At 37.9% G+C, this 25871-nt stretch overlaps 1 protein-coding gene across 1 annotated transcript in view; it reads right to left on the bottom strand.

The window, feature by feature from the left end:
• PLXNA2 (plexin A2) overlaps nt 1-25871 on the bottom strand; it is a 492988-nt gene that overhangs the window by 192648 nt on the left and 274469 nt on the right. The window contains exons 6-9 of the mRNA XM_026675200.2: nt 17806-17929; nt 16338-16491; nt 12397-12493; nt 9385-9499 (exon numbers count right to left, since the gene is read on the bottom strand). Of these exons, the coding sequence (XP_026530985.1) occupies nt 9385-9499; nt 12397-12493; nt 16338-16491; nt 17806-17929 (490 nt within the window). The remainder of the gene's footprint in view (nt 1-9384; nt 9500-12396; nt 12494-16337; nt 16492-17805; nt 17930-25871) is intronic.

The following is a 25871-nucleotide window of genomic DNA, read 5'->3' as shown; positions in this document are numbered from 1 at the left end:
AGGTGAGGCAAATACTTTAGATTTTTTGCTAATACTTCTAAAAATTATTATATGATTATAATTACAAGAAGCTTCAGACCATGCTGGACACTCAACTCAGGTATTATTTAAACATTTCCATGGAACAGAAATGGGGTGTATATCCAATTAACCTTTCAAAATCCGTGAATAATCTCATCTGCCTGAATCAGTGTCACACATGTAAAAACACAATTTTTACAGAATGGATACCAATGGAAGATTATCCCCAAATTTCTGAGAATAATTATCCATTATCACAAGAGGTTTCATTTTGTGTTAGATAAAAATACACTGAACATTAATAAAATATAGTCTCCTTAAATGAGATTACACTGAGATATTTTATAATAAAATGATTATATGTCTACGAGTTTCTGACCATCTTTTAAATTTGTACCACTTTACCCAAGCATGTTTTTGTGACAATTTCCACACTACCATAAAATGACAAGCATTTTTTAATATTTTTGCCCGCATAAATGTTTCATGTTACAGAACTCATTTAATGCTAGATATCACGAGTGAATGCTGTTAACAGTGTTTCAGTCAAAAGCTTTTAGTGGGTAGCTTAACTGAACAATTCATGCAGGATTTTGTAGGAAAGACAAATTCCATAGTTCCTTTATTTCAATGGCATAATCTTAATTTCTGGAAACCTGAATGAAGATCCATGTTATGGCAATAATAGAAAAAAATAATATAATTATTTTATTTCATTATAGCATTTCCACAAACATGCCCAATCAGTGTTGGAGCTGGTCAAAAGCTTATTACATTTTGGAACATGAAAAGATAGAAGATAAATAATTCAAAAGTCAAGTGTGATAATATATTAATAGATTTAGTACAGTTATCAATCATCTGAATCAATTAAGATTTTAATACAATTGTTGCAACTTTCAGGCAAGACCAAAGGCACATTAATAGGCTAGGATCACATGAAATTTTTACGGGGATGATATACAACATAATGGGATCCTCTTCTGAAATATAGCCCGTATTCTATGTACCTTTGAGAAAGTATGATTTTCAACAGGTCCTTACTAGAAATTTGCACCAGAGAAGCAAATTCAATATTGTCCAAGTCATTTCTGTTCTATGCTGTATAGAGATTTTAAAGATAACTAGCATTTTGAATTGGGCTTGGAAGCCTACTAGTAGCCAATGCAACAACCTTAAAATTGATGTTACCCTGAAGTATTGGGTCTGACCCTAAATAATGAACAGAACCTCTACAGAAGTTGCAGCATCTAAATTGTTTCCAAAGATAGCTCTATATAAAATGTGTTTTCATAGTTCATCTATGTGACTTTTTCATCCTATATCAGAGTCTGAATCTTGACTGAAAAAGATCCAGATAAACCATTGCCCCTAGAATACTCTTCAGTGAACCCCTTCTCCTTTCTCAACAGCAAAAAGTGGAAGTGGCAGAGATTGCTTATTTGATGGAGAACATTATCAAACTCAAATCAAGAGTTTTCATCAAAAGAAGTTGCACTATTCTTTCTTTCAAGCCAGGTGGCACCAGTTGTTAATTCAATGAACTTCTCAAATTCAGTTAGTGTCATATTTCTTAAGTTGCCCAAAAGATTCAGGAAAACATGGATCTAGTTCAGGGGTCTTCAAATTTGTCAGCTTTAAGACTTGTGGACTTCAACTCCCAGAATTCCTCCTCCAGTCATGTTAGCTCAGGAATTTTGGGAGGGTTCTTTTATTTATTTAATTTGATTTGTCAATCGCATACAAGATAATAGGTATAAGAATAAACATAGTTATGAATACATGAAATGGATACATATAAGAAAAATAAAAGAAACAATAGGACAGGGATGGTAGGCACATTGGTGCGCTTATGCACGCCCCCCTACAGACCTCTTAGGAAAGGGGTGAGGTCAACAATAGACAGTCTAAGGTTAAAGTTTTTGGGGTTTGGGGAGGAAACCACAGAGTCAGGTAGAGTGTTCCAGACATTGACCACTCTGTTGCTGAAGTCATATTTCCTGCAATCAAGTTTGGTCTGGTTAACCTTGAGTTTGTATCTATTGTATGCTCTTGTATTGTTATGGTTGAAACTGAAGTATTCATTGACAGGTAGGACATTGCAATGTGTGATTTTATATAATAAACTTAGATCGGACCAAAGGTGGTGTAATTCTAGGTTTTCTAGGTCTAGAATTTCAAGTCCATAAGTTGAAGTCCATAAGTCTTAAAGTTGCCAAGTTTGAAGACCCTTGATCTAGTTCATGCTTTATTATCCACATGGCAACCCACAAACTCATCTGAGAATCTTACAGATAACTTATCACCACTGTTTCTTTCCCTTTCTAGTTTTCTTGCTATGCTTGCTGCACAATATGAAACCTGGCAGGGCAGATTTCCAGTAGGGCTACTTCCCTTTCATTACCTAACCAGATCTTAGTAATAAATGTCAGATCTATGTGTTCATATGTGTCCATATTTTAGATAGATGCAGTCTTATTCAGCACAGAATTAGAGTCCATCAAAAACAGCCCCAAACCAAGGGGCTGATAGTTGATTTTCTAAAGTTTTATACAACCCAAAGCCAAGAACTGTGAATGACTGAATCCTTTGCTAAAAGATTGAATAAGCTTTAAAATATTTTTAAAAAGAAAATTTTCCTAATTTTCCAGAAAGTAAATTTGGTAGGAATATGAGAGAAAGTGACTTCCTGGCTACTGATCTGTCTTTGTTAATCTTAATTGAAAAGGCTTTTGCTGCATAAGCTGATTTTCTTGTTTTGTTCTTTGTGTGTGTGTGTGTGTGTGTGTGTGTGTGTGTGTGTGTGTGTGTGTGTTATGAACTAACATAAACGTATTTTAATAAAGCTTAACAACTTTGATAGAAAAGCAGGCTCGTAATCCTGCACTTTTGATTGGTCCGTGGATAGCAAGCTGGGATTGGTCCTTACAGAGCAACCTGATTGGCTATTAGCGGAACATCTCTCATTGGGTACAATTTAAACGTTTTAACGTAAGTCATTGGTTAATGGGACAGCAGCCAGCCCTATAAAAGAGCCGCTGCTGCCCAGGGTTTTTGCTCTGTTCCTGATCGTTAATAAAGAGTTGAAGTTCACTGTTCACAGCCTCGTCTCCGTTCCTTGCGCCCATGCTCAGAATATAACACTGGCGACGAGGATGGGATGCGGAGACATCAGAGCTGACTGAACACTTACAGAGCAACGAACAGAGCACGTGGCTGAAGAAGCACCTACAACGGCAAGATGTCCAACGGTGCCATACCACCCGCTCCATTTGACCCGGCACACGAAGACTGGGACTCGTATATGGACCGGTTCCAGATGTTTCTGGAGACCAACAACTTAAAGGACGCTACGACTGGCAAGAAGCGAGCAGTATTTCTAACCCATTGTGGGCCTGCCGTTTTTAAGATGGCAAAAGCACTTGCCAAACCGGCTGAGGTGAAGTCAATGGATTGGGACACCCTCGCGCCCATTCTACGGGCCCACTATGCACCCGCCGTGCCAACGCTTGTTCGAAGACACGAGTTTTACCAGAGGGACCAACGGCAAGGCGAAAGCGTTGCAGATTTCATCGCTGACCTCCGGAACCTGGGTGGCCTCTGTGGGTTTTCAAACCTCGAGGAAGCCTTGCGAGACCGCATAGTTCTGGGATTAGATGACGACACGGTACAGAGCAAGATCATGGCAAAAGGGGACATCGATCTTGCCGATGCCATCACAGACGCTACTGCAGCAGAAGCAACCAGGAAGTCGGCTGCTCGAATGCGCCGCACCAACGCACCGCTCCGTAAACTCGTGAATGATACCTCGCCTCGTCCAGAGAGGCACTCAATGATGGCACACCATGAGGACCTCGAATCCCCATCAGATAGTGAAGAGGAAGAGGTCAACCGGCTCCGGTCCGAACGCGACCAACGAGAACAATGAAACCAAAGATTCCCGTGCCAATGCGCTGGGTGCGGGGCAAACCACCCGCGATCAGATTGCAAATTCCTCGACATGCTCTGCCGTTCCTGTGGAAAGAGAGGCCACATCGCAAAGGTCTGTAGAAGCAAGCGAGGACCCAGTCCAATCCAGAGGGAGAATAACTACCGCCAGACCACAGGAAATCTTCCTGTGAGTCGGGATCGCCTGAACCACCAATGGAACAACCACTCCTACAGAAATGAAGCACCTATTGCGTTTTTCTCACGTACATTATCAAGGGCCGAAAGGAACTATAGCCAACTTGATAAGGAGGCTCTTGATGTTGTATCATCTGTAAAGCGTTTTCATGAATACGTGTATGGACGACCATTTACGATAATTATGGACCACAAGCCATTGCTTGGTATTATAGCGGGAGACAAACCAACCCCCTATATATTATTGCCAAGAATGACTCACTGGTCAGAGTTCCTAGCTGCCTACAATTATCTACTGCAACATCGCCCGGGGAAAGCCATTCCCCACGCTGATGCTTTAAGCCGTTCCCCACTTCCGGAAGCCGTCAACGACCCAGCTCCAACCCTCTCGACACTCCAAATTGAAACGCTACACTCGCCGCCGCTAACTGCAAGAGACATCGCCATCGAGACTAAACGGGATCCTGTCTTAGCACGAGTTCTCAGCTGGGTCAAACGAGGATGGCCACTCGACCAACTCCACGACAACTTCGCGCCATTCAAAAGCTGGCAGACAGAACTTTTCTCCCAGAAGGGCTGCATTCTCTGGGGAGATAGAGTCGTAGTCCCAGAGAGGCTACAACAGGCAGTTTTAGAAGTACTGCACAATGGACATCCGGGCATTATGCGTATGAAGGCGCTCGCACGGAGCTACGTGTGGTGGCCGGGCATCGACAAACAAATCGAAGCCTGGGTAACCACGTGTCGGAAGTGCCAAGATGTCAGCAACGCCCCACCTAAAGCAACGCCAACCGAGTGGGAAACCTCTCGGGGTCCGTGGTCCTGCATCCACATTGATTTTGCGGGACCCACCAAAGGACACACTTTTCTACTAACAGTAGATGCCTATTCCAACTGGCTAGAAATACATAAAATGAAGACAACCACAACTGAGTCAGTCATTAACAAACTGAACAAATTGTTCGCAACGCATGGGTTACCAGACGTTTTAGTTTCTGACAACGGGCCCCAGTTCACCGCTCTGCTCTTTGAACAGTACCTAGCAGACCAGGGCATCCGCCATGCGCTAACCTCGCCGGCACACCCTGCGGCCAACGGAAGGGCGGAGCGAATGGTACAATTCGTCAAAAAAACACTACAAAAAAATGGATTCTGGAGACATCGACGACAAGCTGAACCGAATCCTGCTTCTTCAACACATCACCCCACACAGTGTCACAAATAAAACGCCTGCCGAACTGTTAATGGGATGAAAACTTCGCTCCCACCTCGACCGTCTACATCCTTCTTATTCACCAGAAAAACCCTTCGGGTCTAGCGGGAAGTGCCGCGAATTCAAGGTAGGTGACTTGGTGTTTGCTAAAAATTTCTCCGGCGACCCACTGTGTGTCCCTGCAACCATTACCCAACCCACCGGTCCCAGATCCTACAGACTAATGACGGGAGAACTTGGAAACGCCATATAGATCAGCTTCGCTCCAGATTGCCACCCATTTCCCGCGACTCCCCTTATTCGCAAACTGAGGGGGGAGGGAATATCGAGGAGACCGAAAATGGAATAGACAATGATGTAATCAGGGAAACCCAGCATCCAACCCAAAGAAGCGCGCCAACTGAAGAAGAATCAGGGAGCTGGGTAGCTTCGCCGCGGGGAAATACCACGAGGGAGGCAAGCCCACGGAACCCGGAAGTAACTCTTGGGGACTGGGATAACAACAATAGCAGCCGCGCCGAGTCCTCCCGCACCGAAACAGAACCACCCGTACCTGAAAAACTTGGAAGCGTTCCACCGGAATCAGACTGCAGACAGAAACCGGTGGAACAGCGAAAATCAAACAGGCAGGTGAAATGACCTGCATATCTACGCGACTATATCACCACATCCCTCAAATGGAACCTAGGGGGGAGGGGTGTTATGAACTAACATAAACGTATTTTAATAAAGCTTAACAACTTTGATAGAAAAGCAGGCTCGTAATCCTGCACTTTTGATTGGTCCGTGGATAGCGAGCTGGGATTGGTCCTTACGGAGCAACCTGATTGGCTATTAGCAGAACGTCTCTCATTGGGTACAATTTAAACGTTTTAACATAAGTCATTGGTTAATGGGACAGCAGCCAGCCCTATAAAAGAGCCGCTGCTGCCCAGGGTTTTTGCTCTGTTCCTGATCGTTAATAAAGAGTTGAAGTTCACTGTTCACAGCCTCGTCTCCGTTTCTTGCGCCCATGCTCAGAATATAACAGTATGTGTGTGCGCGCACTCACGCGCATGCATGTATACACCCATACATGCATATCCCAGGTCAGTAAAGCAGTGAGACAAGGCTACATATTCCCCTCTTATTTATTCAACTTACAATAGATGCTGAATATACACTAAGGGGAGTAAATTGGAAGAAAATAAGCATGATTTTAAAATTGGAGGAAGAAACATCAATAACTTATGCTATGCTGAAAACACTACTTTGTTAGCTTAAAATGCAAAGGATCTGCAAGTTGTAATAAGAGTCAAAGAGTGCAGTGAAAGAATGTGAGTAAGATTTAAATATTAAGGAAAGTAAACTAACACCAACAGATTCAACCACCAGCCTTAGAACTGGCAATGAAGATACTGAAATGGAAAATCAATTTAGTATCAACCAAGCAATTGAACTCCAAACTTCAGTTAGAGTGCCAAGGTTGAGAAATACTGATCCATTGGGATAGGAATGTGTCCTCCCCTACCCCACCCCTCATGAAAATTTTGAGCAAATACTTGAAAAAAGTTAATAAAGCTAATGAATCAATTGCTTTACTATGATGGTCTACTCAAGCCTTCTATTCTACAGTTTAGCTTGTAGATTATATCTATTCTCCCAGAATCAAATCTGAAATTCAGTAGATGAGAAAATAAGATAGAAAGGGAATGATTTTTCAAGAAATTTTATAGCTACTTCATTGTTCATGTTTCAGCGAATAACTAAAACTTGGTTTTTAATAAACTTTCTTCTACAAAAGAAATGTATTGTTATTTTTAGTTTTGTGTAGTTGGGGAATAATTTTAAAAATTCTCTAATGGCTGTTTTATACCTTTTTAAATAGCCTGTTTCTCAAATTGAAGGGTATTAGATAGAAAGGTAGGATAGAAACACTTTAAGAAATAAGCATAACAACTGATTCTGTCCACCAAGTGAATCATTCTGTTTTCAGTGAATGTCTTGGACAAAATTGAAGTCATACATCCTCATTGTCAGAGCTGGCTACTTCCACAATCTTAAGTATATGGTTTTTTTTTAACTTTGTTAAATAATAAATCTGCCAGAGTGCAAAGAGGAAAAGGATTCACACAGTGCAAATTTATTTGAGTGGCTGTAGAGTGCAGATCTGCCTCTAAGCATTAATGGAAAACAAAATGGTGAAACATGAAAGTGCCTCTTTTTCAATAGTTTCAAAAACTATAACCTTACTTTAAAAAGGTTAAGATTGCTTTCATTTTGCCACAAATAAACAATAGCTAGCAATGTGTAAGATTCTTAACTCTAGTTAACATCTGATGAAAGGGATGATTTTAGCAGCTCAGTTTACTTAAGAAATTGTCCTTAATATCTTATCTAAATCACAATTTTTATAATAAAAGGTAAGAGTTTCTTTACAATTGAAATTCCAGTTGTCACTTCTTTATTCTAGACTGGACAAATCATCTGTGTCTCTCCCCTTCTCTATTTCCTCAACATACAAATTAAGACATTTTGCTTCCAAAGTGCTAAATAGAATACAATACAGAACAGCTGAGAAAGTGCATATTTATAAACTATGCAACTTATTGCTACTTTAGAAAGAAGATTCATGCATTTATATTAAAACCTTTAAAACTTTTTGTTGGTCCTCAAAGCTGAAAACTCTTTCTGGAAAAGGCACTTCGAAGTTCATAGCATATGCAATTTACTTCTCATAAAAAGCATCAATGATCATTTCTGCACACACATTTCTGTTGTCAGCCCTATTAATTTTTGCATTCATGCTATGTATACATATATCTGTTATTCTTGGTAATCAAGAAGGTATCATTTTTTTTAACTCTTGCTATTTCTCTTTGGGTATATTTGCAGTATAACTGCATTATAATTAGAACAGAAATGTAATTTTTTCTTATTATTTTCTTGCATTTTATTCTCTTCAGCCTCATTGTTGGTTAGACTTTACATTTATGTGATTCAATTAAAACCAATTATTTCTCCTGGCAATCTGAAATATATGTTAATTTTTTCATCAAAGGCAGACACTTTACACCTCTCATCTTTTCAAAATATTGACGGCTTAACATTTTTATGGTGAAAAAGAAAAATGAAACTTTTCCCTTGGTCTCATGGATACTATGTCATTCTTCTCAATTCCAATGGATGGAAACTGAACAAGGAGAGATTTAACCTGGAAATAAGGAGAAACTTTCTGACAGTGAGAACAATCAACCAATGGAACAGCTTGCCCTCGGAAGTTGTGGGAGCACCATCAGTTGAGACTTTCAAGAAGAGATTGGACTGCCATTTGTCAGAAATGGTGTAGGGTCTCCCGCTTGGGTAGGGGGTTGGACTAGATGACCTACAAGGTCCCTTCCAACTCTGATTATCTGTTATCTATTATCTGTTAATTACTAATCCCAAATGTTTTCTGTTTTTAGTAATACAATTTCCAGTGCAAACGATAGCTGTGGGTCACTTTTTTTCCAATTTCAAAATAAGAATCAAAATATTATTGAGAGTCTCAATTAAAACATGGTAAAAACAGCTTTCAAAATGTATCTGTCGTGGTTCTGCAGTGGCAGAGTGCTGCCAGAATAATTTCTCTGAGATGTCTGTCTGTGTAAACTGATGCTGTGTTACTGTCTTAAGGTAGAAAAACTGATCTTTCGTGAAATAAATGATGGGAATTATTATCATATCAAATATATGTTATTTACAGCCAACAGAGAATCATTAGTGTTTTTCACAGTTGGTCTTCTTCCAAATATAGCTGTGGATCTGGCTTAAACTGTACTATGAATTTATAGAGATTTGCAATCTCAATATATATTCATATTCCAACTTATCTTGTGTAGGAATGAGATCACCAACCAAGATTTAGATCTTCTGACTCTTTCTCTCTTTCTTTCACTTTCCTTTGTCACCATGTGAAGTGGAAATAGGAAAAGGAAGTTAAGTCACGAGGCAAAAAGACTTGCATCAGAACTGTGTTGTCTAGTTCCTAAATTCAATGTTTATACCTCAGAAACATTGATCCGTCCTTCCTGAAACGAGCATGTTGTTGGATCATGAGTGCACAGGTTTCGATATTTGCACCAGTGACAGCGGAAGGCACTGTTGACACAAGACAGGCATCTGCCAAGAAAGGAACATAAGTAAATATGTTTATTATTGATAGTGTCTGATAAATAACAATATTATTGGTAAGTCAGCAAAACTTTATATATTTGCTTAAATGGAACAGATATTTCATTTAAAAAAAGTTTGTAGCTTTCATGCACCATGCATAGGTACCTTTAATGCTTGGTAGAAAAATTGACTTTGTGATATCTCTTAGGACAAGTAAGAAGCATTACTATGTTTTCAGGACATTTTGCATATGACCAGTGCCTTTAAACCAAAGCCATTAAGTTCACATAACACAGGTTGCTGTATTTTTGGGTTTCTTGCAAAGATCTTTTGTTTCAATTTATCATATCTTAGAATCTCAACAGCTAAGAGAATTTCCTGATTCAAATCTTATGCTTCTCTAAAATTTACTAGGTTGGCAAAGATATTCTGTAAATTTTAGGCTCCAAGGTATAGATATAATAACACCTGATTAATGCAAACAATTACTCAGTGAAAGTCTGATATTTCAGTTAAACTGTTTCCAATTTAGAATCATTTACTCTGGATTCTTAAAAGAATAAAAAGGCAAATGTTGCTGATTTCTTTCTCTTTACTCTGAAGTATTTATGAACTGAGCCAGATGAAATCGCAAGATACTCAACCTGTAGCGATGACCTGCCTAAACATCTTGTCCTTGTGCTTGGATAGGTTAATTCTGTTCCATCAATACTGTATATCAAATTTTAATGGATAGGTTTCATATAAGGGAAACATTTAAGGATGAAAACAGAATGAATAATCAGACTTCTGCTTTCTGATCAGGGGATGAAAAGAAAAGAAGTATTATGATGAAAACACTGGGGGTGGCATATGGTAACACTCTTAAAATTCATGAAGGCAGTTTCCAATGGAATATTACTCCATTACCACCCCCCACCCCAAAAAAAGAGGACCAGCAAGAAGAGATGAACTCATCTTCATTGCAAATATTCAATACTCTTCTCCATTGCTTGTACAAAAAATAAATCATGGCCAAATGTATTATGGCTTACTATCACTGCCTTATCCTTTCCTTAAACACAACCAATTCTTGCCAGATCAGGGATAATTTACAAGATTAATTACAGGGACCAGTTTTTTCCACATGACAGCTAATTAGTCTGACTTCTGTAAAGGATTCCAATATCTCAAACAGATAATTCTTCATTTTCAAACTAAAATGTTCAGTGAGCATCCCCACCTCTTATCTGCAAGACACACATAGCTATAGCACTTAGATGTATATACTGCTTTACACAGGGGTGGGATACAATTTTTTTAACACCCAGTTCTGTGGGCGTGGCTTAGGTGGTGGGCATGGCTTGGTGGTCATGTGACTGGGTGGACATGGCTTGGTGGTCATGTTATTGGCTGGGTGTGGCCAAGTCAATATCACTTACATCGAGGCACGCATCTCCTCACCTGGCCTCTCAAGACTGTGGGGATGCTGCAACAGTCATCAGTGTGAAAAATGGTCATGTCACTTTTTTCAATGCCATTGTAACTTTGAATGGTCACTCCACACAAGCAAAGTAGCAGCAAAGGAGGGAAAAAAAAAAACCAGAGACATTCCTGAGACAGGAAGTCTAGTCCTGCCAAGAATGTAATAAGGGTTAATGGAGAGGCAGTTTCTGTAAGCAACACCAGAATGTTTCCTTCCTGCCTTCCTTACAGGATTAGGCCAGTAATTTCTTCTAACAACCAGTTCTCCGAACTGCTTAGAATGTTAACAACCGGTTCTAGCAAATAGGTGCAAACTGGTAGAATCTCACCCCTGGCTTTACAGTGCTTTACAGCCTTTTCTAAGCAGCTTACAGAGTTAACATATTGCCCTCAACAATTTGGATCCTCATTTTACTGACCCCAGAAGGATGGAAGGCTGAGTCAATCTTGAGCTTGGTGGGATTTAAACTGCCAAATTGGAGGCAGCCAACAGTTAGCAGAAGTAGCATGCAGTACTTCACTCTAACCACTGTGCCACCGAGGCTCATCAACCCTGTCTGTTCATTTTTAATCCTCAACTGCAATCTGCTTTTTCTTTTTCTGAAATGACCTTTAAAAATTGATTCTAATCATACACATGCAAATCTAGTGGAATGGGAACATTAAGCAGTGTGAATGTATTTAATTACTCACTTATTTGACACATTTCTCACTCTTTTTTGTTCTCTTGACAGGATTTTGAATGACACATGTTCTTCAGTTTCCATTTCCCAGATCAAAATGAATCTTTTATGATCTTAGCATGTAAGTGCTGCTATTAGATACTGATACTGAGCATATAATTTTATTATGTAGGACATTGAATATAGTTTTTTTATTATGAGTTGAAATACCTTGGAATGCCTTCTTACACTTTGAGTGCCCATTGTTTTGTAGAGTTCATAGCTTGGGGAAAGATTCCCCCCCCCGCCATTACCTCAGCATAAAAGGCTAATACACTGTGAAATTTTACTTTTAAAGTTTAGTCTTTCAGTAACTGAAGGTTTAATGAAGTACCAGTAATTGACACTGAAATGACCATGCAGTTAAAACAACAACTATTAATTTTTACTTAGATCATCTCTTTATAGAAATCATGCAGAACAACCTTGAAGAAACTTAAATGTTAATTTAACATCATAATATTGTAATTATATCTAACCATTTTTCTAATGACTGTATTAGATGTCCAAATGATACCTAAAAATCAATTATCCTAATAAACCAGATAACTACTAACCATTCTTCTTTATGTAAATACTAGTGAATCCTAGCTAGTAGATTCTGAACTTGGTTACAAACCTTTTATACACAGTAATTTTGCAGTTCTTGCAAAATGGGCAAAAATCTCTATTTAACAGTAAAGCATTCAATGAAAGAAACATTAGAAGATATCTTACAGCTGGTGGGCACTGCAGTTGTAAAATTTGAACTCTGTGCTGACAAACATCTTGCCAGTCTCTCTGGATTTCAACAGAAGCTCTATGCCAAACCAGTCTGTGGGGGGGGAAAGGCAAAGAAATTATTGAAACATCATGCACAAGAACAACATGGGCATTTCATAGATATTTTATGATTTTTAAAATTATCTTTTAAGTCCTGTTCCTTCATTTTTGTTTACTCCTCTTTTGAAAGTATTACTTCCCAATCTTTGTTGGGATAGTTGCTTTTTTCTTTCCCAACAAGGTGGGATCAAATTAATGTACCTCTATTTTAGGCCAATCTGTTTTACTGGAATAATCTGTGGCACCATGTCTACTGTTTCAATAAACACATTGGGTTACAAATTTCCAGTGCTGGTTTCTTAAAATCTTCCAATCAGAAAATAATGGTATCTTTTGAAATCTAATTCTTAAAAATCCTGAAGATTATAAACCAACAAGCAATTTATCTTCTTAAGTTTTCTCAGGATCTTTAAAGGTAATACTTCCATTATTCTATCATGATAAGCCCCAAATCAGTTCTTTTCCCTCTGAAGCCATAGGGTTATACAAGAAACATTAGAAAATATAAACTACATTTTTCTATGTCACTGTTAATCTGATTTCAGGGAGGCTAATGCAGAGGTTTATATAATATTGTAAGCTTGCCTAAAATTAATTTGATATTTTGCGGATCATTAGTATGGTTCATTAATATAGATTAGTAAGTTGTTCCCTTAACATTTTGAAAAACAGTTAATAATGTTAATCCATTTTAACATTATTTGCTTGGGCCTAGTATGTTATGCACAAAGCAACTATGCTATGTTAATTCCAGTTTAGCACTGCACTTCTTCTGTAAAATAAGTCAGGGAGTTGTTCACACTTTCATAGCCCATAATTTTTTCATGTTGCCCCAAGAATATGGGAATACATGGTACTGCTAGAATGTTTATACTGATGTAGTTAAAATTGATAGGTAAAATCTTGAATATTCAATGTTAATACCATATACCTAGGACAGTACACAAAGAAAGATATTCACAGTGGCTGCTACAAAATTATAGGAATCTATTCATTTGAAAGTGCAAAATGACTAATAAAGGCAACAATAATTTTGTAGAACTAGATGTCTTTGAAACAGTCCTTGAAAAACTGAAAAAGACTGAAAGAGACAGGAATGCATCCCTTAATTAAATTGAAACATAAATTTACACTTTCTCTGCTGAGTTCCGTTCAAATCAGAAGCAGTTATTGTAATGCCATCCAGTGCCAGTGAAGAAAGATTGATGGAAATTGGCTGGCAGTGTGGTAGGCAACACCTGCCAATAACCACATCTTTTGAAATAGACAAAAAGATCATTTGCATCTTGAAAATGTATGCCAATTGCTGATCTCTGTTATCCTCCCTCCAGGTAAAATGGCACGTAGCCATGACTGTCATGAATTGCATTTACTTTCTTTTAGCCATTTTCTGGCATTTCTGCTCTACACACTGCCCAGATCTTTCATGAACTTCTATGCATGCTTATTAAACACTCTCCTCACAGGAATGGCTACTGGTAAATGAGACAATGTAAAAAACATATTTCAAACAATTAGCTGTTTGATAATAGTATGAAAGAAATCTTGATAGAAATCATTTTAGCAAAGAAGGAACCCCAAAAATGGAAACCTTCACCCACTCATAGGGAGTGAGTCATACTTTAGAGCATGAGTAACACCCACACTAACTTCTTCTTTTCTCCTTAGAGAACAAAAGACAGAGACCCCTAATGATAGGTAAGCTTAGCAAGCAGATGGCTTGAAGGCTGACTTTTAAATGCGTGGGGTTTGTGTAATCTGCTGGAAGCAGATTACACCTACAGTGCAGAAGGCATAGATGTAGATGACATTTTTCTTTCCTGCTTTTGGGATTAAAGCTTTGTCCAAAATCAAATGAAAAGTAATAATTCCTTTATGAAAATTCCTAACAAAAGTAGTTTTAGACTGGAAATTAAAGTGAGCAAATAACATGATAAAACATTGCCACAATGCAAACATGAAAGTTCATCATGGACATTTATATTTTATTGTTACAGGTTAGACGGAAAGCATATACTTGCTTGTAGACAGCATTGTGACTGAAACCACAATGTCAGCACCGCACCAGATATTCAGGATTAGGCCCACCAACAAACTGCTACATCTACTTAGATACCACTGTTACATGTCTAGTAGCTTCAACCATTCCTTTATTGAGTTGTAATCATGCGATATACAGGTAGTTGTCAACTTACAGCTACAATTGAGCCAACTAATTACGTTGCTAAGTGAAAAATTTGTTAAGTGAGTTTTGCCCTATTTTATGACTTTTCTTGCCACATTTATTATGTGAATCACTGCAGTTGTTAAATTAGTAACATGGTTGTTAATTGAATCTGGTTTCCCCATTGACTTTGCTTGTCAGAAGGTTGCAAAAGGTGATCAGGACATACAACCGTCATAAATGTGGATCAGTTGTCAAGCATACAAATGTAAATTGTGTGACCATGGGGATGCTGCAATACTGCAATGGTCATAAGTGTGAAAATGGTCATAAGTCACTTTTTCCAGTGCCGTTGGAACTTCAAATGGTCACTAAGTGAACTGTTATAAGTTGAGGACTACATATAGAGAGCTATTCATATATAATGCCCTACTTCAGTTTATATTAACACAAAATAATTTCTTTCTATTCAAGTAGCTAAAAATATGGCATAAAAGAGGCAATATTAAGAAAACTGTAGGAAAATATTTCAGCCTTCCAGAGCATTGTGCTGCTAAGTTTGGTAACATCTAGTAGAAATGATACAAAGATTCTAAGATAAAGTTATTAAATTCAATTTCAATTCAATTATGTGCAAAGCTACAAAGGTAATATTAAATCTGGTGTGAATAGTTTGCTCATTTGTTACTTGGTTTTGCTAACTTCGCTCTGAGTAGAAATGTCAGGGAGATACTTGTGCTCATTGCATTTCATGAACTTTTGGCTCCACTCTAAATATACACATTGCCAATTCAGGTAATACTTCACATACTAAACAGTGACATTCTAGTTTATTTTCTCCTCATTTTTAGTCTGCCTTAGGCTGTTTTTAGTCCAGGCTGTTTTATTTTACACAGGCTCTTAATGGCTTTAATTAATATTATATGTTGTAGGCCATCCAGAGGATTGGAGTAGATAGCTTTAATAAATTTAATAAAATAATAATATAGTCTTTCAGAGCATCAACGATTATTAGGGAACTCTCAAATTTCCCAATCAGCATGGCCAAAATCTTTGGAAATAGAACACACAATCATGGCACATCTAGAGTATACCATATTTAATGTATAGCTTTGTGAAAATATATATTGTAATAAAATTATTAATCTCCAAAATGTATTGATTCTTAAGAATTTAAAATAAATAATATAAGGAAGGTGACCCTGATGGAAATATTCAGGATCCGTTATCTAGGCAAAAGAGGCTGAAACATTTCTAAATCTAGGACTACATGATAACATATGAAAATAACTTAGGCAGAAACCTCCCAAATTCATTGAGCTAGAAAAAGAAGGAGGAGATACAATACAATCAATCTTGTAAGACTTATCTCAGCTCCATTCGCCAGACAAGACCAGAAAATGAGCTCCATAGGAAGGCTAAAACAATTTTTTACTGAGATTGGATATAAGAATAGAATCTTCCACATTTGCTTCTAATAGTAACATTTTTACAGGTCTTTCACAAGTTGATGGGTGCTACTCTACAGAGCCTAAGAGTGGACAGTAGGCCAATATTGCAGAAGTCATCATTAAAGTAAATCTAAATCAGTCCCATAATGCAGACCATTACTATTCAATCTCCTGGTTCTTGCTCTAAGTACTACCAGTTTATCACTGAGAAGCCAGCTCACCCTGGTCCACAGGTATGGCAGGGACATCCTTAGTGGATGGAGAGATGCATATAATTTGGTTCCCCAGAACCTGGCCTTCTACTTCAGTGAGGTTTCCAAATACACAAATTATGCCAGGTGACAGGTCCGGAGCATCATTCACCAGCAAGCTTAGCTACGGAAAAAAAAATGAAGAGAAGAGGCATAAAATAGAAGGTAGTATGTATATTTCTTTCTATATTTCAAGAATACCACAGCAAAATGTCTAAACTTTTTTTTAAGGCCATTATATTTCAGTTGCAATTGCTTCACTGATCTAATATCAGTGTCACACTGGTGTAGTGGTTAAAGCACCAGGCTAGATACCAGGAGATTGTGAGCTCTAATCCTGCCTTGGTTTGAAAGTTAGCTGGGTAGCTTTGGGTCAGTAACTCTCTCCCAGCCCAACCTATTTCAGAGGGTTGTTGTTGAGAAAATAGTATTAGGTATGTTTGCTGTCTTGAGTTATTTATTATCATGTGTTCCCATTTGCTTCATTAGCATATACAGAATGTATTATATAGAACTTGGCATGATTTAGCTGTTTTACACTCCAAAATGAATGCCCCCAAACCCATTCACAATGGTATGCAAAAAGCTAATCAGCATTGGCTTATTAATAGACACCTCAAAGCATTGTACTTACAGCTGAAAGTTAACATGGAATAATTCAAACTGTTTTTCTATGAAATGGCTATTAAATAGGTCTTGCTTTTGGAAAAAAAAAACAATGTAATCATCTAATGGAAAAGAAAATAGCTTTCTTCAAGAGTTATTTGTTTTTTTTTTACATTCTCAAACATCAATGAAAACTAGAATATACTGTATTCTTTTTCAAAATTTCTCCTTTTAGAATTCCTCAAACCAGGTCTTATTTTAAAAATGTACAAATGGGAAAACCAGAATATTTGCACTGCAGTAAAAGATAACAGTTCCAAAATATGCATACCAGAGGAAGTAGGTTTTTTTCAACAAGGTATACTCAAAGACAAATACACCAAAACACAAAACAAAATTAGATTTCTTAAAATCTAAAAAAGCCTAAATTTACAATATTGTGACTAAAGTTACTGAGATTATTTCAATCTGTATTATAGGTAGTCCTCATTTAATAATCACAACCTCTCTTGCTAAGAATAACACATGATCACAACATCACATGCTCACAGAACTGATAATGTCAGTTCTGCTGCAGACGTTAAGTAACTCATCCACAGTCATTAAACAATATATAACACAACTTCTCCATTGACTTTGGTTGTCAAAAGCTGGCTGTGAAGCATGCAAATGGCAGACATTAAGCAGGCTGTATAATTATACAAAGCTGAGGCAGGAAATGTTAGATAAAATTACTTGAGTGGTACTATTCAAGACTAGAGGCAATCACATCCTCTTAGCAATAGAGATGATGAACATAAGAAGCAAGCAATTACCTGCCTTGGCTACCTACCGGAAGGCTATGCTCAGAAACTGGGATGCTGTTAGGTTGAACAATGACACTCATACACTGGTTGATGCTGGCTGCAAATCGGAAAGGTTCAGTGGCTCTTGTGCATTTGTCCCTCCGTGAACATCTGAAAGCAAGTTTATAGGACAATATAAATACAGTATATAACATCCAAAGTTTAATATAAGATTGTATAGTGTAATATTAGATAATACTAGAAAAAAGATTACATTTATGGAACAATTGATGTTCTACCTGGACTTTATGATATACACTGTGTTTCTTCTAAGAATTAATCTCATTTTTGACAGTACTAGATAGAAGAGATTGCAGAGTGTACTTAGTTGTAATGCAAGCTTCCCAGCAATGTCTTATTTACAATGACCTACATTGTTTACTAGCTTTCTTAGTTTTTATATAATCATTACTAACCACATGTTATTTTAGATACTTTCACAAAGTTAAATGGATAAGTCACATCTGGCCTTAGTTTCAAACAAGGCAAAGTGCTATCAAATAAAGCAGTAATGGCTCAGCTATAAAAAAAACCAAAAGCAGAGCATATATATATAGAAGCCTGATGATGGCAGATGAGATTCTGCCGAAATGTTGCTACAACTTTAAAAGCACAACTATAATGACGTGGGAAAATACCCGAACAAAGCTGAATACCACATATATATATATGGCATTCAGCTTTGTTCGGGTGTTTTCCTTCACATTTTTTCGTCACAAGAAAAGAAGAAATTGTGGCTTTGCCAATCCAACAATATAATGTTCTGCCTTCACCAAAATAAACACAAATGGGTCCACATGCAAAAATGTTACCTTCCTCCAGTGAAGAGAAATTCAATTGTTTAGTACATAAATGTATCCTTATGAACTTGTATCCAGATCTGGTACATTAATTGTAGCTATTTTCAATAGAGAGAATAGATGGAAAGGAAGCAAGCGATTATAAGGCTTTTAGGCTCTAAGGCAGTTATTCTCTAAAGACTTTGGCACCCTTAACTGGGAACAGATTTTCCAGAGAGATAATCACATTTTGAAAGATTATCCGTGTTGAAGCTTAAACTGGATCATTACCACACTCTGCAGACTTTGTATGTTAATTGCTTGAAAACAAGTTCTCAGTCATGAAACTGAATAGATACAATTGAGTTCTTGCCTACAAGTGGCCAATCATCATTCCTAAGCATTTGGTCCAACAGACACGTCTTTTTTAAAAAAAAGAAATGGAAAGCAGTGCACCAGCTACCTTTTAATTAAAAAGCAAATTTCTGGTTAATTAAACTCCTTCTCATAAAGGTGAAGCCCGGATTTCTTCCCTCCACATTGACGGCATTAGATTCACACCTGAATCACCCAGGTGCTGTCTTTCCTGCAATGCCTCCTTGATTAGAAGCCATCACATGTCACAAGCTGAGTTATGAACTCTGCAGCTGGCATGCATTGGACACCTGGCTCATCACCAAAGTCATTTCATTGCAGAAAGACCCCAGAGAGGACTGAAACTCTTCAAATCTATCAAGATAAAGAAAAATGTAGAGAAAAGGCTAATCCCTCTTTCTTCTTTCCATTTCCTTCATTATGGGAGGTTAAGAGGTCACTGCACTGATGAAAGGACAACTCTGAGAAACTGCTAGAAGTAATGCTACCCAATCAGCCCTATGGAGCAGGATATAAAGTAATATATATGGTGAGGCTAGACTGGAAACTTAGACTATCCAGAACCAAACACAATATTAGATGATGGATAGTATTGTCACAAAAAAGAGAGCTAAGGGGGGGAAGGAAAGTGGGTGGTGAGAGGGTTCCAATGAAATTATATATATAACACAGATCAGGGGTCTGAATGCTTTTAATAATTACAAAATGTTAGTTTATTATATAAAATATGTATTTCTGCTTTATGTGTGTGTATATACACTGCTCAAAAAAATAAAGGGAACACAAAAATAAGACATCCTAGATCTGAATGAATATTCTTATTAAATACTTTGTTCATTACATAGTTGAATGTGCTGACAACAAAATCACACAAAAATTATCAATGGAAATTAAATTTAGCAACCCATGGAGGTCTGGATTTGGAGTTACACTCAAAATTAAAGTGGAAAAAAACACTACAGGTTGATCCAACTTTGATGTAATGTCCTTAAAACAAGTCAAAATGAGGCTCAGTAGTGTGTGTGGCCTCCATGTGCCTGTATGACCTCCCTAGAACGCCTGGGCATGCTCCTGATGAGGTGGCAGATGGTCTCCTGAGGGATCTTCTCCCATACCTGGGCTAAAGCATCCCCCAACTCCTGGACAGTCTGTGGTGCAACATGGCATTGATGGATGGAGCGATATGTCCCAGATCTGATGTCCCAGATGTGCTCAATTGGATTCAGGTCTGGGGAACAGGCAGGCCAGTCCATAGCATCAATGCCTTCATCTTGCAGGAACTGCTGACACACTCCAGCCACATGAGGTCGAGCATTGTCGTGCATTACGAGGAACCCAGGGCCAACCACACCAGCATATGGTCTCACAAGGAGTCTGAGGATCTCATCTCAGCACCTAATGGCAGTCAGGCTACCTCTGGCGAGCACATGGAGGGCTGTGCGGCCCCCTAAAGAAATGCCACCCCACACCATTACTGACCCACTGCCAAACTGGTCATGCTGGAGGATGTTGCAGGCAGCAGAATGTTCTCCACGGCATCTCCAGACCCTGTCATGTCTGTCACATGTGCTCAGTGTGAACCTGCTTTCATCTGTGAAGAGCACAGGGTGCCAGTGGCGAATTTGCCAATCTTGGTGTTCTCTGGCAAATGCCAAATGTCCTTCACGGTGTTGGGCTGTAAGCACAACCCCCACCTGTGGACATTGGGCCCTCATACCACCTTCATGAAGTCTGTTTCTGACCATTTGAGCAGCCACATGCACATTTGTGGCCCGCTGGAGGTCATTTTGCAGGGCTCTGGCAGTGCTCCTCCTGTCCCTCCTTGCACAAAGGTGGAGGTAGCAGTCCTGATGCTGGGTTGTTGCCCTCCTGCGGCCTTCTCCATGTCTCCTGATGTACTGGCCTGTCTCCTGGTAGCACCTCCATGCTCTGGACACTACGCTGACAGACACAGCAAACCTTCTTGCCACACCTCGCATTGATGTGCCATCCTGGATGAGCTGCACTACCTGAGCCACTTGTGTGGCTTCTAGACTCCGTCTCATGCTAACCACTAGAGTGACAGCACCGCCAGCATTCAAAAGTGACCAAACTATCAGCCAGAAAGCATGGGAACTGAGAAGTGGTCTGTGGTCACCACCTGCAGAACCACTCCTTTATTGGGGATGTCTTGCTAACTGCCTATGCTTTCCACCTGTTGTCTATTCCATTTGCACAACAGCATGTGAAATTGATTGTCAATCAGTGTTGCTACCTAAGTGGACAGTTTGATTTCACAGAAGTGTGATTGACTTGGAGTTACATTGTGTTGTTTAAGTGTTCCCTTTATTTTTTTTGAGCAGTGTATTACATACACATCTATGCTTAGTTATATAAGTATACCCAATGACAATTTCATAGCTATTAGTAAAAAGTGACAATACTTTAGCAAATTTTTCTTTTTTCTTTAATTGAAGCAATAGGGCAGCATAAAGGCAGTGTTACCACTGTTATTTCCATAACCATTAAATTTTAAAGACAGGGAATTCTGTTCCTTTTTCTCAGGGCTTAATATACTATTATCCTATACTTGGACCTATATAATACCTTTATTTATTCAGTAAGAATTTCTAACCTTACAATTGCATCCTTTTACTTAGTTGTTTCTCTGGTCCTCAGTCTTTATCAATTTGCAGAACTGAAAAAAAGATTACTTGTTGCTGGCTAGTCTGCATTTTTGGAATGCTTATAAAGGTTTGCTAACCATTTTGTAGATATAATAACTTCCAAGTAACTTTACTCATTCAACCAGTTTATTTGATCTTGCTTCCTTTTTGCAGGATGCAATCTGGGCTGTATGGAGATCATAAAACAACAATCTCTAGAGGGCTTATAGTTGTAGGAGCAGAGACATCACCATCTTGCCCAACCACAGTTCAGAACCTTTAAACTAGCATCAGGTTCACATATTTTCTCTCTTAATCACTTTTGGAAATTGCTTTTTTAATTGCTTTTAGGATATTAGGAACCTTCAGAAAGGCAAGTTTTATCACACTTGGTGTGTCTCCTTTCATCCTTTCTGAAAGAAGTGTTTAGGTTCTGAAAGGATTATTTTGGAATAAACAGCCAAAGGATGGTTAGAACATTGATTTTGGAGAGTTATAAATTAATTTAAGAGTCAGACAAAGTTGAATTAAGACTTTGAAATTAATTACAAGTATTCTTCTGTGGGTTATTTTGAATTTTATATAAAATATGAAAAACTTGAAATTAATTATAACAAAACTTCTCATGGGAAAATATTGATTAGAGAAAAAACATGATAAGAGAGGATTTTAAAGGATGAACTCTAGAGGGAACCAGGAAGAATAAAATTATAATTAAAGAAGAGACCAACTAATACAGAGAGGAACAAAATACTCTTGTGAAAGACTTCAAGGATATTTGGAAACAATCCATATAGAAATTTGTCAAAATTGTCTTCTACAATAAAAAATGGAACTTAAAGAGATCATAGAAGAAGAACAGACTTCACTGGACAAAACAGTCTAACAATGATTTGAATATGGATATAAAAACAGTCTGCAAGAATGATATGGAATAAGATGTTATTCTATTTCAAGGTTGCTGACATGCCCAAAGAAAGTATTTTAGAAGCAGGAATATTCACAGCAGTTTAGTCAGATAACAACAGGCAATATTTAAATATCTAGTAAAGAATGTTCATCTGAAATGAGTCAAATATAGTCCAAGAAGCAATAGCATAACAGAGAGATGTTTCTAAAAGTCAGATTGCCGAATCAGGTAGTGCAAGGGTCAAGAATCACAAACAATAAGTGGGAACACATTCAAGAACTGGTTAGCTAAACGGTTGTCTTCAACAAGGACTGCAAGCACAGGGAGCTAATTAAATCTGTCTGCAACCAGCTGGCTACAATTACTCATGCTCTGCTCATTGTTTCACAAGAAAAGGCATTGAGGAACATTGCTCTGCTTGCTTCTCTATGTGCCTTAGACCTGGGGCTTGGAAGTTGTGCCTTTTCACCTCACTGCTCTAGTGCACAGGAGATGAAACATAGATTTAGCTGCAACAACATCAGATTCAAGGTCAGAGTTATACTCTGAACTGGCTCATAACAATTACACTGGATTTATAAATAACACCATCTTATGCCTTAATAATTAAAAGGAATATACACATAACCAGGCAGAAAGATGACTTGGATAATCTGTTTGTTTTGGATTTACAAGTGAGACTTGTTAAAAGTTTTGAAAGAGTTTTGAGAAGAGACAGTGATAAAAGAAAAGAAATCAAGGGCTTGGACATTAATTAATTTTAATTAATTAAAAGATTGTTAAAAGCAAAAGAATATAAAGTTGGGTTATTTGATCCCATAATGCATAAAACATATGTATTATATTTAGTAACTTTTTTGATGACTAGGACTGAATGATCAGGGTTTATAGGTATTTATAGATAAAAAAATTGAGATATAGGAAGAATATATATTTTACTGTACTTTTAGAAAAAAGTGATAATGATGTTTAAAGTAAAGTAAATGAATATAAAAGTGTTGTATTGGTTTAAGGTTAATATATATTAGTTCTGGTAATGCTTAATAATTAGTCTAATAAAATTATTATATTTAAAGCATGCTAGCCCTGAATGAATGAAGGTGGGGGGCTGCCTTCTCCTGATTTGATAAATTATTCTTCCGTAATGTGCTGCAGGAACAGGTTATGCAACAGTCTACTGGGTCCAGTGTTTCCTTTTTTCAAAAATCCACTTCAAAATCTATATTGACTATGCTGCAGTTCTGGGTAGATCCTGAGTGCCACTTCAACTATCTTCCCTAATCAAATTTAGGTGTTTTGGACCTCCCCCCATAACCACGAGCTAGTACAACTCATGGGAACTGAAGTCCAATGGAGAAGAGCTAGTACAACTCATGGGAACTGAAGTCCAATGGAGAAGACTGCATCGTAGCACTTAACATATTTTTTTGAAAACAATTGTTTGAATATCACAAAGGTGCCTTTTCAAAAGCAACTGGGCTATGTTTTTTTTTCCTCCTTGAGGAAGATGAAGATATTTTGCTTTTTATCCAAGAATCTTCATCAGATCTGGTTGGATGGCGGGGAAGGGAAAATGGAAGGATTAGTTCTGATAATTGTTGTATAATTGATAACTGAGATTTTGTTTTTCACCTATTTCTGAGCCCACATTTAATGAAAAGGATGCAGACTGCAAAAGCTTGCTGTGCTGTTCTCTCTCTCTCTTCCATTTGGTATAGCTAGATTCAGTCTCAGATAAAGCATCTACATTAGTAGACTTGCTGACTGCTCAACAAGAATCTGAACCTTCCCATGACAAACTTCCTCCAGATGGGGTGACAAGAATAGATCACAAAAACTTTATTATTAAAAACCCATTTGCTTCTGGCTTAGAAATAGCATTGAGTGATTGGGTGGAAGAGGATAGGCGCCAACCATTTTTCCTTTGCAAAGAGCCCCAGAAATATCTGGCAAACCATAGGTATTCCCTCTCTTCCTCTATTTGAATAACAACCAAAATATAAATACTGCCCAGAAAAAGAATTATTGCACTTTAAACAAATCTGTGAGATTGGTTTAAACTGTGAGTTCTTGGGTGGAGCAACTGCATTAACAGAGATAAATAAATCTGGAGACAATGCTAGTTATAGAAATAACAGGATGAAGAAAATTCTTTAGCAGTCTTCTCATGGGTGCTAGCCACTGTGAGATTGAAAACAAACAGAAGAAAATGAGGAACAAAACTTTTACCCCCTTTGAATTTTAAGGCAAAGGTAATTTATATCATAAACCACTTTTTACATGTTGGATATTTTGTACAGAATGCACCTAATTGCACATTTAGAGTGTCCAGCTCTGGAAATACTCAGAAGGGATCTATAATTTGTGATGGGATACATGAAAAAAGATGGGAGGCTCTTCACTTTGAGGCAAGATCTGTCAGACGAAAATGGAATAAAATAAATCATAGAGGATTCCAAGAGTGCAAATATGTTTACAAAAAGAAGCACTATTCTATATAGTATGAAGAGGAAAAAACATTGCCTTGGTATATCTCACATCACTCTTGTAGAGATGATTTGGAAAGAGAAAAAATTATATATATGATCAGGAGTAATACATAATATACAGTATTTATGTCCTTATATTAATGCATTGCACTTATATTGAGGTGCTTCTGGGTAGAAAGGATAAGCTGGTGACATCAGCATCCCCATTGCTTGGGGAATGCCCACTGACAGGAGTTGTAGCAAAGGACGAGAGCTCAACCCATTCCATAGCAACACATGCATGGGGTGGGATTCAACCAGTGTTACAACCGGTTCTGTGAGTATGTGTTTTGCATTCCTCTTCTTTCCTGCTTTTTCAACCTCAGCTGTGCGGTGCAAAGCAGCTGAGGTTGAAAAAGCAGGAAATAAAGGACAGCCAAGAGCCTGGGCGGGTAGGCCAAACAGATGACCAGGAGGTAATCACAGCGAACTAGTTCAGTGTCAGCTACTTTATGAAACTACCGGTTCTATAGAACCTGGCCAAATCAGTAGCATCCCACCCCTGAACACATGGGTCTTGAACATGGGCTTGCTAACCTGCAACCTAGCATCCTAACCATGCAAGCCACATGCTCTTCCTTATATAATAAATTGCTAATTCTGATCTCTTGGGACTGTTGACTTATATTTACAGAATCTTATCAACATGACTGCTGCAAAATCTCAATAAAATATCAGTTCTAAAAATCTAGTCCTTTCCCTTTGGAGAAGCATTTAAGCAAATGCATATAAGCTATAATGTCTTCATTAATAAGCCTTTGAACTTTTTAAGAGTTACAAAAAAGTAATGTAGGGGAAAAATGTGCTGGGTTTTTC

Source organism: Notechis scutatus, chromosome 3 (assembly GCF_049901735.1).
Source record: "Notechis scutatus isolate UNSWTSFEM ecotype Mainland chromosome 3, rNotScu1.2, whole genome shotgun sequence".
Lineage (NCBI taxonomy): Eukaryota > Metazoa > Chordata > Lepidosauria > Squamata > Elapidae > Notechis > Notechis scutatus.
Note: the sequence above shows the minus strand (reverse complement) of the source record. Positions and strands in the feature narration are given on the sequence as shown.